This window comes from Macaca fascicularis, chromosome 4 (assembly GCF_037993035.2).
Source record: "Macaca fascicularis isolate 582-1 chromosome 4, T2T-MFA8v1.1".
In the NCBI taxonomy this organism is placed as follows: Eukaryota; Metazoa; Chordata; class Mammalia; order Primates; family Cercopithecidae; genus Macaca; species Macaca fascicularis.
This window is the reverse complement of record NC_088378.1, coordinates 104,998,313-105,014,126: the sequence shown is the minus strand read 5'-3', so window position 1 is coordinate 105,014,126 and position 15,814 is coordinate 104,998,313. Positions and strand designations below refer to the sequence as shown.

The 15,814-nt window shown below is 38.8% G+C and overlaps 1 protein-coding gene across 4 annotated transcripts in view; it reads left to right on the top strand.

Annotated features, from left to right (window-relative positions):
* Window positions 1–15,814, top strand: part of COL19A1 (collagen type XIX alpha 1 chain) — a 329,196-nt gene that overhangs the window by 31,226 nt on the left and 282,156 nt on the right. For all 4 annotated transcript variants that reach the window (XM_065543865.2, XM_005552609.5, XM_065543866.2 and 1 more), the window contains exon 4: window positions 251–350. In XM_065543865.2, the coding sequence (XP_065399937.1) occupies window positions 251–350 (100 nt within the window). The remainder of the gene's footprint in view (window positions 1–250; window positions 351–15,814) is intronic.

The following is a 15,814-nucleotide window of genomic DNA, read 5'->3' as shown; positions in this document are numbered from 1 at the left end:
TATATTCACGAAATTTTTTCTAGGAAAATGGCTACACGTTTTATATGCAAAGTGAATTTCATTCTCTTTTACACTAAAGGGAGAAAAATAAAATCAAGAAATTTAGCTGATCCCAAGCAGCGAGATTTTGTTTGAAGTAGATCAATTAATAGATAAGGGCAACACAAAATTCTGTTTAGAAATCAACATTTCTATTAGTTTATTAAATTTAACAAAACTGCTGTATTGAATCATTTGTTGCATTTGACAGGTTTTGATCTAGGAGAGAGCTTTTCTCTAAGACGCGCATTTTGTGAAAGTGATAAAACCTGTTTCAAATTGGGAAGTGCACTTCTTATTAGAGACACTATGTAAGTAAAAAATTATTTTCTTTATGTTTAATAATACTTCATAAATTATTTTCTAAGGAGATTTCAAATAATTTGGTTTAAAAATAAAGTTTTTCAATAGCATCTTCCTCACTGGAATGCGGTGGTAAATGTGTTGTTAATGTATTTGTTGTTTATAAAAATCATTGCAATCTAATCTTTGCTCTACAGTGTAAATACCATTTATATGTACAGAAAAAAGGCACGATCATTAGAGAATAGTAATTAAACCCATTTCTGAAGAAATATTGTTTATTTTTAAAGTAGACATAACCAATATTAGGTTTTTCAATGTAAACATTAAAACATAAGGCATTATATAGATTCAGAGCCAAAAGACTGATATTTATTGTATAAATTTTTAGATTTTCTATGCCTCTTAAGTTAAAATAAAATAATTTAGCTCTTAGGTGTTCATCTCATCTATTGTATAGCGTACATAGTAAATAAAAAGCTGTTTTTGTGCTTTTATTTTTGGTCTTGATACTCATTTAATTTTAAAATAGATTTACCAAAGTTTTATTTTTTCTTTCTTTTTTCTACAGATACACTTAGAGTTTAAAAAAAAAAATCACTTTCCATTCAAATAGTGACAATTGGTCAGCAGCCATACAAGGCAACAGTGATTTCCCACATAGTTGACAATAATTAAAGGATGACTTGATAGTAATTCAGAAACCTGAGTTATCAGGCAGACAGGTAGCACATATGGTCAGGATAATTATTCCTGGAGTCCAAGATGAATGTTCTCATGTATGAATATACTGCAATAAAAACCCATCAAAATTCTACTTAATATGCAACACATATGTTTTTGTGTGAAAATATGTATTTATGTTCTCACTTCCTGGGCGGTAGCCTAATATTTAAGACAGACAAGATTGTGAAGAACCTCAAAATTTGAATTCTTAAAGGGAAAAAGCATTAATCATCTCATTGCCCTTCCTCAGATGTTCTGGGTAAATGAGGTTCATAACCTATACTTTTTCCTTGAGAAAAGTTTCTTTTAAACCTATTTTGTGATACTTTTGGTAATTTTCATTTAATGACCGAAATGGTTCCTTAAAAGTAAACTGCTCAATACTTGGTAAGAAACAAGAATATTAAGGAAGGAAGGAATTTCAAATCAGGGGATATAATGGATGATTGTTAGGTGGGACACTTCAGCAGATGTAACTGTACAGACCTGTGCTACAGCGGCTGCTGTTCAGGTGGTCTCATAAGCAGGCATTAAACTCTCAGGGCACAGCAGTTCCATGCTTAGGTATGCATATGCCATAAAGGAAAGATGAAAAGCGCAATATTTCTTACATGTATATATTTAGATGTTTCTTAACTAGTAGTAGATAACTTTAATTAATAAATTTAAGAAAGGCAATACATTCTGTTTAAAAATTAAGATGCATTTTCTCTCCCCACCTTCTTTTGGATTTAAACCCCTGTAATTCTGGCCAGATGGCAAAAGGATTGGAGTGAAACCTTTTAAAATTCACTGGACTGCATGTGAGAAGACTTAGCTAATTTTAAGTAGCTACATTGGAAAACTTGCTGCCACGTTTAGACAATGCTATTTCTTTTTGAATTCATGTGATTATAAATATTAGGCATGACTTGGAATTTGTTTTCTGAATTTTGGGTTCGAAATCACTGCCCAATCCATGGGTAATGAATGTAAGTGAATTCTCTGGTTCTGTGGAGCAGAACTCTGGTACCTCCACTATAGGAAACTGGGGGTATCTGGTTGAGCTGCCCTGCGAGTGTCAAGTAGCTTGGCTCATTTCCACTTACATTTCACTTGTTGAGCCAAGTATGCTAGGATGCTTCTCTTGCATGATGCCATTTTGATTTTTCAATGAGGCTGGAGTAAAGTTGCAGCTATTTATATATTTGTAAATAAGCTGCTTTGCAGAGTCAGCATGGGAAAAGGCAGATGCTATTTTATATGGAAAATGTGGATGCTTTCTGTGCCTGAGCTTGCTTTTATTGTTCTGGCATAACTCAGGTGAGATTCATGAGAGGAGAGACCTAATAAGTATGTTGGTCTGATACCTGTTAGGCATATTCAATGCCTTGGGCCTTGCTTAATGTAAAACTCCCAAAGACTGCTTTTCTTAATCCAATCTGTCACTGATGGACATTTGGGTTGATTCCAAGTCTTTGCTATTGTGAATAGTGCTGCAATAAACATACGTGTGCATGTGTCTTTATAGCAGCATAATTTGTAATCCTTTGGGTATATACCCAGTAATGGGATGGCTGGGTCATATGGTACATCTAGTTCTAGATCCTTGAGGAATCGCCATACTGTTTTCCATAATGGTTGAACTAGTTTACAATCCCACCAACAGTGTAAAAGTGTTCCTATTTCTCCACATCCTCTCCAGCACCTGTTGTTTCCTGACTTTTTAATGATTGCCATTCTAACTGGTGTGAGATGGTATCTCATGGTGGTTTTGATTTGCATTTCTCTGATGGCCAGTGATGATGAGCATTTTTTCATGTGTCTGACACCATGGAATACTATGCAGCCATAAAAAAGGATGAGTTTGAGTCCTTTGTAGGGACTTGGATGCAGCTGGAATCCATCATTCTTAGCAAACTATCACAAGAACAGAAAACCAAACACCGCATGTTCTCACTCATAGGTGGGAACTGAACAATGAGATCACTCGGACTCAGGAAGGGGAACATCACACACCGGGGCCTATCATGGGGAGGGGGGAGGGGGGAGGGGGGAGGGATTGCATTGGGAGTTATACCTGATGTAAATGACGAGTTGATGGGTGCAGCACAGCAACATGGCACAAGTATACATATGTAACAAACCTGCACGTTATGCACATGTACCCTACAACTTAAAGTATAATAATAATAAATAAATAAATAAATAAATAAATAAATAAATAAATAAAAGACTGCTTTTGCAGGGGCCTTCCAGATAGACATCTGTCAGGTCCACGACACAGGTACTAACAAGGGTAAATCGTGAGTCTCAGGCAAAATTCAAGTCACCTTTTATCTCTGGATAACAATGCAGTAACCAAGGGCTTCTGCCCTGGGCAATGGTATCACACCTTATCAGTTGCCCATGGTTCTTTTGTGTCCTGAACCCATGCTAAAGTTATAGGGAAGCTTATGAGAGGCCACACAGACAGCATATGTGTTCCCTGGAGGATGGTCCCTTCCCCGGCCATTCCCCTGCCAACGATTAATTGTAGAGGCCACATTCTAAATATCCAAGGAGTAACTTGTAAATTACACTGCAGACTCTCCCCACAGGGGGCCACAATAGCCAACCATCTGCAGTGAGGGGCTTGGAGGGTTCATGGCCAACACCAGGTTTTTTTTGTTGTCGTTTCCATACCTTTAGGGGTGTTGGGGCAGGCAATAACAGATTACTGTTCATTCCTTTACCTGGTTGCAGAAGGTCATCCTTCCTCTCATAGATCTGGCCACATGGCCTGGCCCTACATGGGTCAGTGACTAACTAGCTAATTATGTAACTTTGAGGTAATGAACCACAAGGTTAAGCCTTGATAAACTGCCCAGCATCAGTGCAGATTACCACAGGTGTCACCTCCTTGGTGAGCACTATCTACACTGCCTTGAGTTCAGTTTATTAACTACTTTATCTATACCTGGTTTTAAACCATATGGTGTCAGTGTTAGGCTAGACTGCAGCAGCAATCAAGACAGCAGCAGTCCTCTGGCTAGACCTATCTGTATACCATGCCCCCTCAGGAATGGCGGGGGTGCCTCAGGCTCCATGGCCTTATCTTGCATTAGGACGATAGGCTTCAAGACCTCTTGTAAATCTGCTGCTAAGGAACTTGTGATCAGCATACTTCACTGCTGCAAGTAGGGGCCCCACTTCGCTAAAGTGGATGTCTGCACCTTCCCTATCCAAGGGGTCGTTACCCATGAGTGTACCTACCTCGCTGTTGGGTATACTCTGCATGATGACTATAGCCCATTCTGCCATGCTTTTATGAGCCTGAAGGGCAGCATATACACTTACAACTGCTTCCCAATCCGGGGGGTTGTTATCCGTGAATGCACCCATCCTGCTATTACTAACTGCCTTTCTATCAAGGAATACCAGAGCTCAGCTCCCTTCCATAGTTGGGACCAAAAGCCTACTGGCATTCTCAGGTGCCCTGTGCACTGCCATAGGCCCTAACTGAAACTCTCTGTGGTCACATGCACATCTAGCTTAAATGGGCACCTCTGGTCAATTACCTGTAGGGCTTGTGCCTGCTAACTAGCCTACTTGGCTACCAGAAAGACTGCCTCAGCAACATCATCCCAATCCTAGGCAAGAGGAGCGCTGCTGCTTCTAAATCTGCAAGAGAATCAGAGGTTAACATAACATCATTAATAAGATCATGACGCGTGGTGGGGCTATGCATATAGCCCTGCAGCAACACTGTGAAAGTCCATTGTCAACCTCCCAAGAAGGCAAACTGAGAGCCTTCTGCCTCCCCGAGGGCTGCCATAGCAGTAGTCACTTCATGTAGGCAGCACCCTACATATGGGGTGAGAACAGCAGCCAGAGAGCCAAAAGCACTCGTGGGCACTGAGCCCAGCACAAGATCCCTCATATGGGAGGGAAAGCGTTCATCATCTGGCCCCCAGGTATTCAAGTCAAATGGTCTGCTCTATACCCATCTTCCAGAGTATTTGCACAAAATGAGTATATGATCACCCTTTACTCATAGTTTCTAGTATCTCTCCAGCATCATTCCAAACAGTCCGTATGGCTGCCATTAGCCACTCAATTAATGTGTGTTCACCATGCCCTTGTGCCAACTATTGGCACAGCTACAGCCGCTGACGAAGGGAGGGGTGAGTTGTGATAAAAGCCTAGCTTTTCCGTCTCGGAGGTGGAGCAAGAAATGCTGCCAGCCCCCTTGTGCCAAAGATGGAGTAGCCAGGCAGGGAGGGGCACTGGGTGCTGCTGACACTGTTTACCTGACTCTAACAACTCAGTGGGTGTGTGAGCACTGTAAGAGGTGTGTTCCACCACTGTGGGGGGCCCCAGGCCTCTCCACTGGGTTCCCATTGGATGGTCATGTTGTACCTTCTGATAGATCATAGGGTGAGCCCGCAGTGGTGGAGCCCCCTCTTCCTCAGGATCAGACCAAATGGGACTGTCCAGCCTGGAGGACGGGCTCAAGGTCGCACTAACAGCTGTTGCTAACTCCTGTTCCAGGCTGTTTATCTGGGCTTCCAAGTGCCCTGCTTGTACCTGGATGTCCCTCACCCCCAGGTTTTGCTTCAAGCTGTGCATTTGGGTCCCCAGGCACACGGCTTGCACTGGGAGGTCCCTTATCTCTGGGACTGAGTATGTATTTCACACAGTGCAGTCAGAAATGCCTATCCAACTCTGCTGGTGAAGGTGCGTTCCTTCTCGGTGCTGCGTGCTTCCAGCTGCCTCGGTGCTTTCTCCACACTCGCAGGAGACGCATCAACTGCCTCCCACATTTCCACTGGGGCCCATCCAGGCAGCACCGCTAACACCAGGTACCACAGCCCATGCTGCAGCCACATAGCCAACCCAGAAGCCTTCAGGGGCCAAAGACCCACTCACCATATCCTGCCAACTATGCCAATTGTCAGGTCCATGACTACGCCAGATGTTATGCTGGGGTCAGGTTCCAGCTCATGCTGAGGTCTGAAGGGAGTGGGTGGGTGAGCAGAGAGCTAAAAGAACACTTGGAGGGCTGTAGGCAGGTGAAAGGTAGTTTTATTCAGCAGCTCTCTCATCGGCAGCTTACACACACTAGGTCTCCCACACTGTTCACCTTGTCTTGGCTGCTTCATCCAGTGGCTCCCACACACAGCTGCATGGACAGCTCTCCCATCAGGGGCAGCAGCTTAACTCTTTCCCTGGGCATGAGTGAGCTGAGCTGTGTCCTGGCTCCCCGCTGTTCATCTGCAAAGATGGACAGCTTTGACTCTGTCTTTCTCTGGGTGCAAGTGCACTTGTACAGTGTCAGCAGGGCAATTATACCTTTCACAGACAATAGTGGCGTAGGGTCAAGGGATGGCCTTCCCACGTTATGGCTACATGGCTGTGATAACAAGTGGAGTTATATGCCTATGCTCTAAACTCACTGAGTCACTCTGAATGTTTACCTCGGCCTATCCTTGACCAAAGCACAGCCGTGTTCCTTACAACGTCATTGTACACTTACAGGTGGCGCAGGCTGAGGGGTTTTATGAGTTTTGTTGGCTTTAAATTCATGTCCATTTCTTCAGTATTTATGGGATAGCATAATAATCTTTAGCAAGTAGGAAACCCAAACTATAAATTTGGAAGCTGTGTAATGTTTTTCAGAAATATTTGAACTCTGGACTTTAACAGTTCCCTTGAAAATAATCCTAAATATGGACAAAACTGTTATATGTGTTGTAGCATGATTTTTAACTTGTGTTTTCTACTGTTGAATGATTTATCCCATGGGACTACCTTTTCTACACGGATCTTTACACTATTTTCAGATTATTATTATTATTATTATTATCTGAGACGGAGTCTCATTCTGTTCCCCAGGCTAGAGTGCAGTGGCACCGTCTCGATTCACTGCAACCTCCACCTCCTGGTTTCAAACGATTCTCCTGCCTCAGCCTCCTAAGTAGCTATGATTACAGGCACGCACCACCACGCCTGGCTAATTTTTGTATTTTTAGTAGAGACAGGGTTTCACCATGTTAACCAGGCTGGTCTCAAACTCCTGACCTCAGGTGATCCACCCGCCTCGGCCTCCCAAAGTGCTAGGATTACACACGTGAGCCACTGCACCCAGCCGATTTTGATCTTTATAAATAACACTACAATATACGAGAAAGTTGATTTTTTCTGTATTTAGGATTATTTTCATATAATTGATTTTTAGAAATAAAATTACTTGTTCATTTTTAGGGATCTTGAGATATACTACAAATTATGTTCAATCATCGTTTTCTCTGTGTATTCTGCATATTTTCCAATATCTTCTGTAGCACTAGGCATTATCATGTTAAGATTTTGTGTTTTGTTTGACTTAAAACTTGTGCAGTTACAAATAGAAGCTGTAGTTTACTGTATAATTTTCATAGAAGTTCCTAAAATGTTTCTGTTTTGCTAAAGGATGAATAAGAGGTAGCATTCAGTAAGTCACTGAAATGAATGCAGTCTAGTCTAGAGCTTATCCTTTTACTCAGCAAGCATTTGTTGAGCATCACTATGGCCCAGGCACTTTGCTAGGTTCTGAGCTTACATTGGTGAAAGAATGCGGATCTAGTCTTTCCTTCCTGGAACCTGCTAGAAAGATATACAGTGCAAGGAAAAGCTACACTTCCCCTTGCTTTGCCTTCATAGAAGGCAGCTGAGATGTATTGCCTTCTATTGTTCATAGACTGCATGACTCAAATTTCACCCCTTATAAAGGCTAAACTTCCTTAAGCATCACACACAAGGCTAATTTTCAATGTTTTCATTCCTTCCCTCTTAAGGGACTATTTTGTAACACATGGTTCATTTATATTGCTCTTCTTTGAGTCCTCTCCAAGTTCTCAAAACAAATTCAGAGGCTGAAAACTTGTTCAGAACTCTGATATCGAAGCATCTACTTGCTGAGTGTTTTAGAAGGATTACTTTACAATTCCATTAAGCTCTAGAGAATGCCTATTTATGCATCCCTTGGGTTTTCATTTGGGGCATTCCTTCATTGTGTAGATAGGAATTTTCCTATATAAGGATAGGTGACTTAGTTACAAAGTTGTCCAGCTGTTTTATGAGATTGTATGACTGTTACACATGATTATGTCATCACTGTATTTCCTTCATTGCAGTTTGGCATACCAAGAATCTGAGGTTGTAAGTTATAAAGTCATACTTTTTTTAAATGGAAAGAACATATACAAATATTTACTTCTCAATAGTCAAAAGTACCTATTTTATTTTTTCTAGAAAATTCAGAATTGCTAATAGGCAGCAATAAATTTCTTAGTGTAGAAATAGCTATTAAGATGTAATATAATATGAAATATTATTAGTTCAGTATTTTTACCGGTTTTGGAAACGTTGGATGTTATCATCATCAAATTTAAGTAAGTTGTGATTTTCCTCTTTCAGATTTCATATAATTCAGATTGGGAAAAGTAGAACATATCAGTAATTAATCATATGTGTATAAATTCTACAACATTCATATGACTTAAAGTTTTTTCTTGGACTTGAACATTCATTTGTTAGCCAGAGAGAAATAAGTTTGTTTAAAAGGTACAGAAATGTTTTAAGTTTAATGTCTATTTGTGAACATTAGTAGATAAAATCTTATAAAATTAAAATATTTTGTGTTTCACATGAGTTAAAATGGAAAAACCATAAACTGATTTATATATTTAAGAAACTAAAGTTCTTATAGTAAGAAACGATAATGTCACTATTATTGCCTTCAAAGAATGTATTCTTAACAATTAAACTACCCAAAAAAGGCTCACATAAAATGGAATGAAAGTGAGAAGCTGCAATTCATTTACAAACTTATCCATTTTCTAGTCTCAAGTGTACATAAACTTTCTAAGGAAAAGAGGGTAGGTTCTCATTTCTGAGGAAAAAAGGAGTAGTTTTTCACTTGTCTTGTTGAAACACAGGACAGAACATTAGTAAAGAGTTTGCAGAAAGAACTATAAGATATGGTTCTTGCCTCTAGGGAGTGTGTGATATCTCCTCTTACGGGCAAGAAATGAAGACAAACTTAATTATAATTATAATTCTAAGCATAGAGTTAATGCTTTAAATGTTTAGGGGGACAAATATAAGGACAAAATCCCTTATATTTGGGATGATAAAAAAATCTTGAAGACTGTGGGATTTAAACTAGGTTTTGAAGACTGAAGAGACTACTGAGAGTCAGAAATGAATCAAGTTCTGGGGAGAGGAAAGACATCCAAGGGGAGGGAAGGCCCTAGGGGGTTAAGACATGGAAAAATTCAATCAATATAATTATATGAGATAATTTATATCTGAGGAAAACATTGACAACCCAATTTATCCATATTCAAGGTGGCAGGCAGTTTGATTTTCTCTGATGCTCACAAACATTACATAAGCCCCTGGCAAAAATTTTGAAGAACTGATATACAATTTTCCTCACAGCATCCAGATGGCTTAAGTTCTAATGAAAGTCTATGGTCATTCAAAATACGTAATAGGTCTCTCATATTGTATCATATAATCAGAAAGGTATTATTTTTCTTTAGACTCCATTGTTCACATCAGAACTCCCATTCTTTGGCCAGGCAGGTAATTGTTCAGATATATAAGCCTTACAGAGTAGAGATTACATCCAACTGATTCATGTTTGTGTCCCTCATGGTACCTGACACACAATGGTGTTTAGTGCTAGTTGAATTGATATGATCTTAAGTTTAAATTGAAGGGATATTTGAAATTTATTGGTACAGCTACTTGCATATTTTAGGCAACCAAGAATTTCTTTTCACCAGCACTTCAAAAAAGAAGGCACCTTACTTTTACTCTTGTACTAGATCTTTTCACCAAAGAAGACTTAAGGACAAGGCACATGTGACTACCCAGTTTCCAACAATGATAATTATTCTTATAATACCACCTTACATTTATGAATGTTACATGATTTACAAAGGAATTTTGCCTTCTTGTATCAATGGTACCACAATGACTTCTATGATGTAGTACTGTATCACCATTTTATAAATGAAAAATAAGGTTCAATGACATTAAGTAATTCACCTAAAATTTCAAAAATAATAAACAGTTGTGTCTAGAACTCAGTTCTTCTGTCTCCAAATCCAGAATTAATTTCTACTTTATTATGGCTAATTGCACGTAAATTATCTTATCTTATTATGTCTATATGTCATTTACTTTGATAGTAGTGAGGTACCAGTTACATGTACTACTTAGGAGTCATAATAAAGCAAATGTTCTCATAAAGCAATGAAACTACAGTGTTCTGTTTTGATAATTACTTGGGTCAGTCTAATAGGCATTGATTAATCTGCCTCTATTGTTGCATAATATATTAGATTTTTCCTTTTTCCAATCATTCCTTTATCCAGTGAATCGATCTTATAAGGGACAGCAGAGCTTTTTGCCTGGTAGGGTTGTGTGAATGTATCTGTGCAGTGTACACTGCAGGTTTTCAGAGTGTACAAAAGAAAGGCATGTAAGCATGTACTTCAGTCCTATCTTTAATCTTAATTTGGCTCATAAAAATGCTATGAGGACTAATTAGTTATTATACTTAGGTGGTAGCAAATGTGTTGCTTTTATAATAGTTGTAAACCTTCAAATAAGCATGGCCTTAAATTTATGAATTAGAGAATTGACCTTAGTAGTGCATGATGCTTTGTTATACTAGTGCTTCAGCATAACTTTATAACAACTCTAAAGATGTTTCTGTAGGCTGATTGGACTCTATGTATCATAAAATAGCATTAAATAGTCAAATCCTCCTTCTTAGACACAATCAGATTGTAGGATATAGTTATAATCTCAATAATAAACTTTGAAATCCATGTCAACCAAGGAAGAATAATTGTGCCAACGGATAAATCATTACTTTATTGTCATTTAAATTCTTTCAACTTAGCCACAAATGCTAATTAGAAAATAAACATGGTAGCAGAAAAGCTAGTTTATGTTATTTTATGTGATTCATGTAAGTTTCCTACATCTTGTTCATTATTTTATTTAGGTCAGCCTTACAATTTCATATGACACTTTTTTTTTCCAAATTAGGTGACATGTTTATAATTTTAGACTAAAGTAATAAAATATTCAAATAATTGACTTAATTCCTTTCACCATGGCTATATCTAAGTAATTTGGAAACAATCATAAGTTCAGTGGAAAATGTTAATATGAACACATGTGGTGATGCCATGTAGAATTAACATCTGGTTGGTTGAATATGAGACTGAGTTGACCAGATGTTTTGTGTTCAAGTTCTTTTTCTTATTTGAACAATCTCAACTTCTTCTCTCTACTTCATAATTTCTTAGTTTCAGCTGTTCTCCCTGGAGGCAACCCTCCTTCTTTCAAAGGTTAACCCCTTCACTTGTGCTCTTAATCCTCCCCTAGCCAGCCTCCTCTAAGACCTTGATCCACCCATGATCCCCCTGCTCTTGGGTCTTCAGTGCTCCTCTCCACAGTATCCTGGCCTCTTACTCTACAAATATATACTTAATCCTTCTCTATTATAGAAACATTTTCCCCTGGGCAGTCCCCTTTACTCACAAACTTCTTAAAGGAACAACGTTACTGTCCACTTTTACTTCTTCACACATCCCTTAGCCCATTGAAATCTGACTAGGACTTCTTGAACACTATGGAAATTTCTCCCTCATAGTTGCCAGTGACAGCTGTCCTATCTTCAATGCCAGTGCTGACCTAGGTGTTGCACTAAACTTCCTTTGTGAACCCATTTCTGTCTCTCTCTGTCATACCATGCCCATCTTTTCTGTCCATTGGAATCTATGTATCCTAGAAAGCTTAGTACACATGCTACATTCTACACTCAGCTCTCACTAATGTCCTTTAGGTTTCCTTCTTTTTTTGGTGGTCCAATACCACTTTTTCTATAATTCTTATGTAATTCTGATCTCATTCCGACTTGTGTAATCTAAATGTTCTCAGGCCTCATTAATATGCAGATTTAGATGATATTATATTAACATCAATGCATAAATTGATATGACTTCTACTTTCTACATACATAACTGCTTAAAACCTACTCTTGTTATTTCTGGAAGCTCCAAAATTGATGTGCACATGTTCATGTTCAAAAGCAGATATGCTTTTCTTCTTGTTTTCTAATTTTTTTATCAATGCATGTTGCCATTGCCATTGCTGGGAGTTCTCTGCATGAAAATGCTACTCTGTGAGACCCAACCAACCTCGGCTCATGGCTGCTCATTCTTGGCTCACAGGTGCCAGAGTTACCCTGTGGCTTATGATTGAGTGAGATGTGCACGTGTGCTTTGGAAGCTGGTGGCAGAGATCTAAAGACCCGTTCTCTAACTGTCCTCTGGGCCCTGAGGTAGTGTATCTTGGGCACAGAGCCTCACAGAGTGTTTAACAAATATAGTCCTATCAACTTCTGGCTCACCATCATTTGTGAGGTTCAAAAGCCAGTAGAAGCCAGGCACGGTGGCTCACACCTGTAATCCTAGCACTTTGGGAGGCCAAGGCAGGCAGATCGCTTGAGCCCAGGAGTTGGAGACCAGCTTGAGCAACGTAGCAAAACCCTGTCTCTATAAAATACAAAAAAATTAGCCAGGTGTGGTGGTGTAGGCCTGTAGTCACAGCTACTCAGGAGCCTCAGGTGGGAGGATCGATTGAGCCTGGGGAGGTTGAGGCTGCAATGAGCCCTTATCATGCCACTGCACTCCAGCCTGAGTGACAGAGTGAGACCCTGTCTCAAAAGATTAAAAAATAAAAGATATGGATACTAGGCAATTCTCCCTGTTATCCTCATGTTTGCCTCTCTCTTCTAATTTATCCATGATAAGAATATAAAGTTTCTTTTGGTTAAGAGGGTTATATCAAGAAAAAATATTTTATGGTATATTGTCATTATTATTTCTATGTTCAGCTTTGATGACAGTGAAAGAAGAAATTCTAACAAAGTATTTCATTCAATTCCCAAATGATAATAAATACTATATGCTAAACCCTGAGAATTTAATGATGAATAGACACAGTCCCCGCCATTGAATTATTTCTGTTTGGAAGGAGAGGCCAAAAATGAGCTGTTATGGAATATGATAGCAATTTTTAGATATATGTATGATAAACTCTGAGAGAACAGATGAAGCCAGGAAAAACTTCATAGAGGAAGTGAAAAGTTGAGGTTCAAAGTGTGAATTTACCAGGTGAGCCAAGGGGCCAATGTGTGTTGTGGTAGTTAGAGGGAGCATCATGGTAGTTTTAAAGGTCAAAGCAATTTGAAGACTAGTGAGAAATCCCATGTGGTTAATGAACATAGGTGAGAAGAATGTCTGGAGGTAAAGAATACTTGAAAGTGTGGGCTGTTCTGAAAGGTCTTACTTGTTGGCATGAGGGGTTTGAACTTTATTCATATTAAAAAAAATGGAGGTGTAGTAGCAATAGCATTACATGCTAGGAAAAACCAGCTGAGTGCATATGCCATTGGGAAAATCACAGCTTTCAATTAGGTCTAGGACCTCCTAGGCTGATCCTAAAGCAACAGTTGAGCTCTCAGACCCAAGGATACTTCAGAATATAGAGGACCTTTTGGGAGCAGGTTTGGGTTTAATCCAGGGTTTAAAAGAAACCTTTTCTGGCTAAGGGACACCAGAAAAAACTAACCTTCAAAGTATCCTCATTTCTAAAGAGCAGACTGTCTAATTTATCCTTGGTTTTTGTTATCTGGATGGCATCCAGTAGGGGGACTTGTTTTCAATGGAAAGTCGTTTACGGTGCCACATTGAACTAGTGCTAATCAGATCAAGCGTGAGATTATTAGAGAGTCATCCAAGCTTTGTTTTCCCATTAACAACCTATCTGCCTGAATCCCCTCAGCAAACACAAAAGGGCTAAGATTTCAGAGTCTCTGTGGCTGTGGAGCTCCAACATCATCACCCAGACTGGGAGGAAGGCATTTCAGACAAACCCTCTAGGCCCTGCTAGCCAAATTGCTTGTAACTGACAGGTGATGGTGGGTGTCAGCTGGGAAAGAAATGACTTGCTATAAACTCCAAGCATCTCTCACTTCACTCTCAGGAAATGTAACTTGTATCATATTTCTCTTCCTGGAAGATATTCAGCAAGTCAGAGGCCTCACTGATACTTGTAAATACGGAAGTTCTTCCTAAACCCTGCCTCACACTTATTCAGAATGGCAGAATTAATTTGGAAGCCAGTTCTTGATATTTAAAAATAGATTTTTTTCCATTTAGCCATTTGATTTTATAAGTAAAATTAAATAAAGCTTGGTCCTGTTACATAAATAAATAAAACTTGGTCTTGTTAAATATGATCTGGAAAATTCACTCTAGCTCTATCAAAATAGCACTTTGCTTCAAGGCTTATGCTTTGAGCTGGTTGAAGAATTACCTCCGGAACCACTGTAATCAGTAATTACACTTTTTAAACACTTTGCTATGTAAATGTATCTCACACTCAATTTTTAGAACATCATTTACGAAATGACATTTCTCTAGAATAATAATGTCATCTTGCTTTTCAGTTTATGAGCACTGAAATTATAAAAGTTTCTTCATCTTTGTTCTTTTTTTATATTTTAGTTATTGTCTCGCATTCCTTATTATTTATTTGAGCAAAAGAACCAACAGATTACCAATTCATGGTAATCATGAATTTTTCTTCCTAATCCTTTCTTGTTTTGTAGCTTGGTTTTATCCTTGCTTTTTTGTATATTTGAAACAGAGCTATTACTACACAGAGATGTAACCATATTACAAACTGTGTTTCTTTTAGGAACACTGAACAAAAACGTCAAATTTGAGCTTGCTATACAATGAAATTGCTAATTACTTAATATACTAAGAAGTAAACAAATCTATGAGCTTCATTATTGTCTATTTTTCTTGACAACAACCCACCAGGGCCTAGTCGTGGAGAATACATGCAACCTACTGTCTGCTTCTATCTCCCCATAAAACAACTGTCAATAAATATGAGCATGTACTTTAAAACAGTGAATTAATTTTAAAATTTTCTGCTTTTCCCCGGCTTTGTCATGCTTACAATGTTAACCATCTGGAAGGGAGTATGAAAAGCAAAGTTTATCCTCTTAAGGCAGTTTTTATGGGCTTCTCATTAATTGGACAGCCGGGAATGTTCATTATTTGTTCAGTTGATACCCTCTGTCCCTGGGAGACCAGATACTTCACCTTCATTAAGTTAACTTTGTAGATAACAATGCCAGGCCCTGATTTCACAACTCAGGGAATGAATAGAATGCAAGTTTACTGTATACCAGGAAAACCATAATGTAGGATTAGTGTAAAAGTTTCTCTTTCTTTCCATCATCATTTGAGATAGATGATCATTATTTTCACGTTTTAAGAAATTACTCATCTTTTAGTTAGGTTACCGTTCTACTGGTTTTCTCCCCAAAGTATTAAAATCCCAGTGTATTATTTTTCGTTAGGAAAATATATACAGAGGTACTATTTATCAGAGCACTTTTTACCTTTCTTCACATTACCTAGTTACTAGTATACATACTGTTCTCATAATTTTCACTACTACTTCCTGAAAGTTACACTCATCTTGATGGAGTCTCACTCTGCAGTGGCCCCATCTCTGCTTACTGCAAGCTCTGCCTCCCGGGTTCACCCCGTTCTCCTGCCTCACTACAGGCGCCTGCCACCACGCCCGGCTAATTTTTTGTATTTTTAGTAGAGACGGGATTTCACCGTGTTAG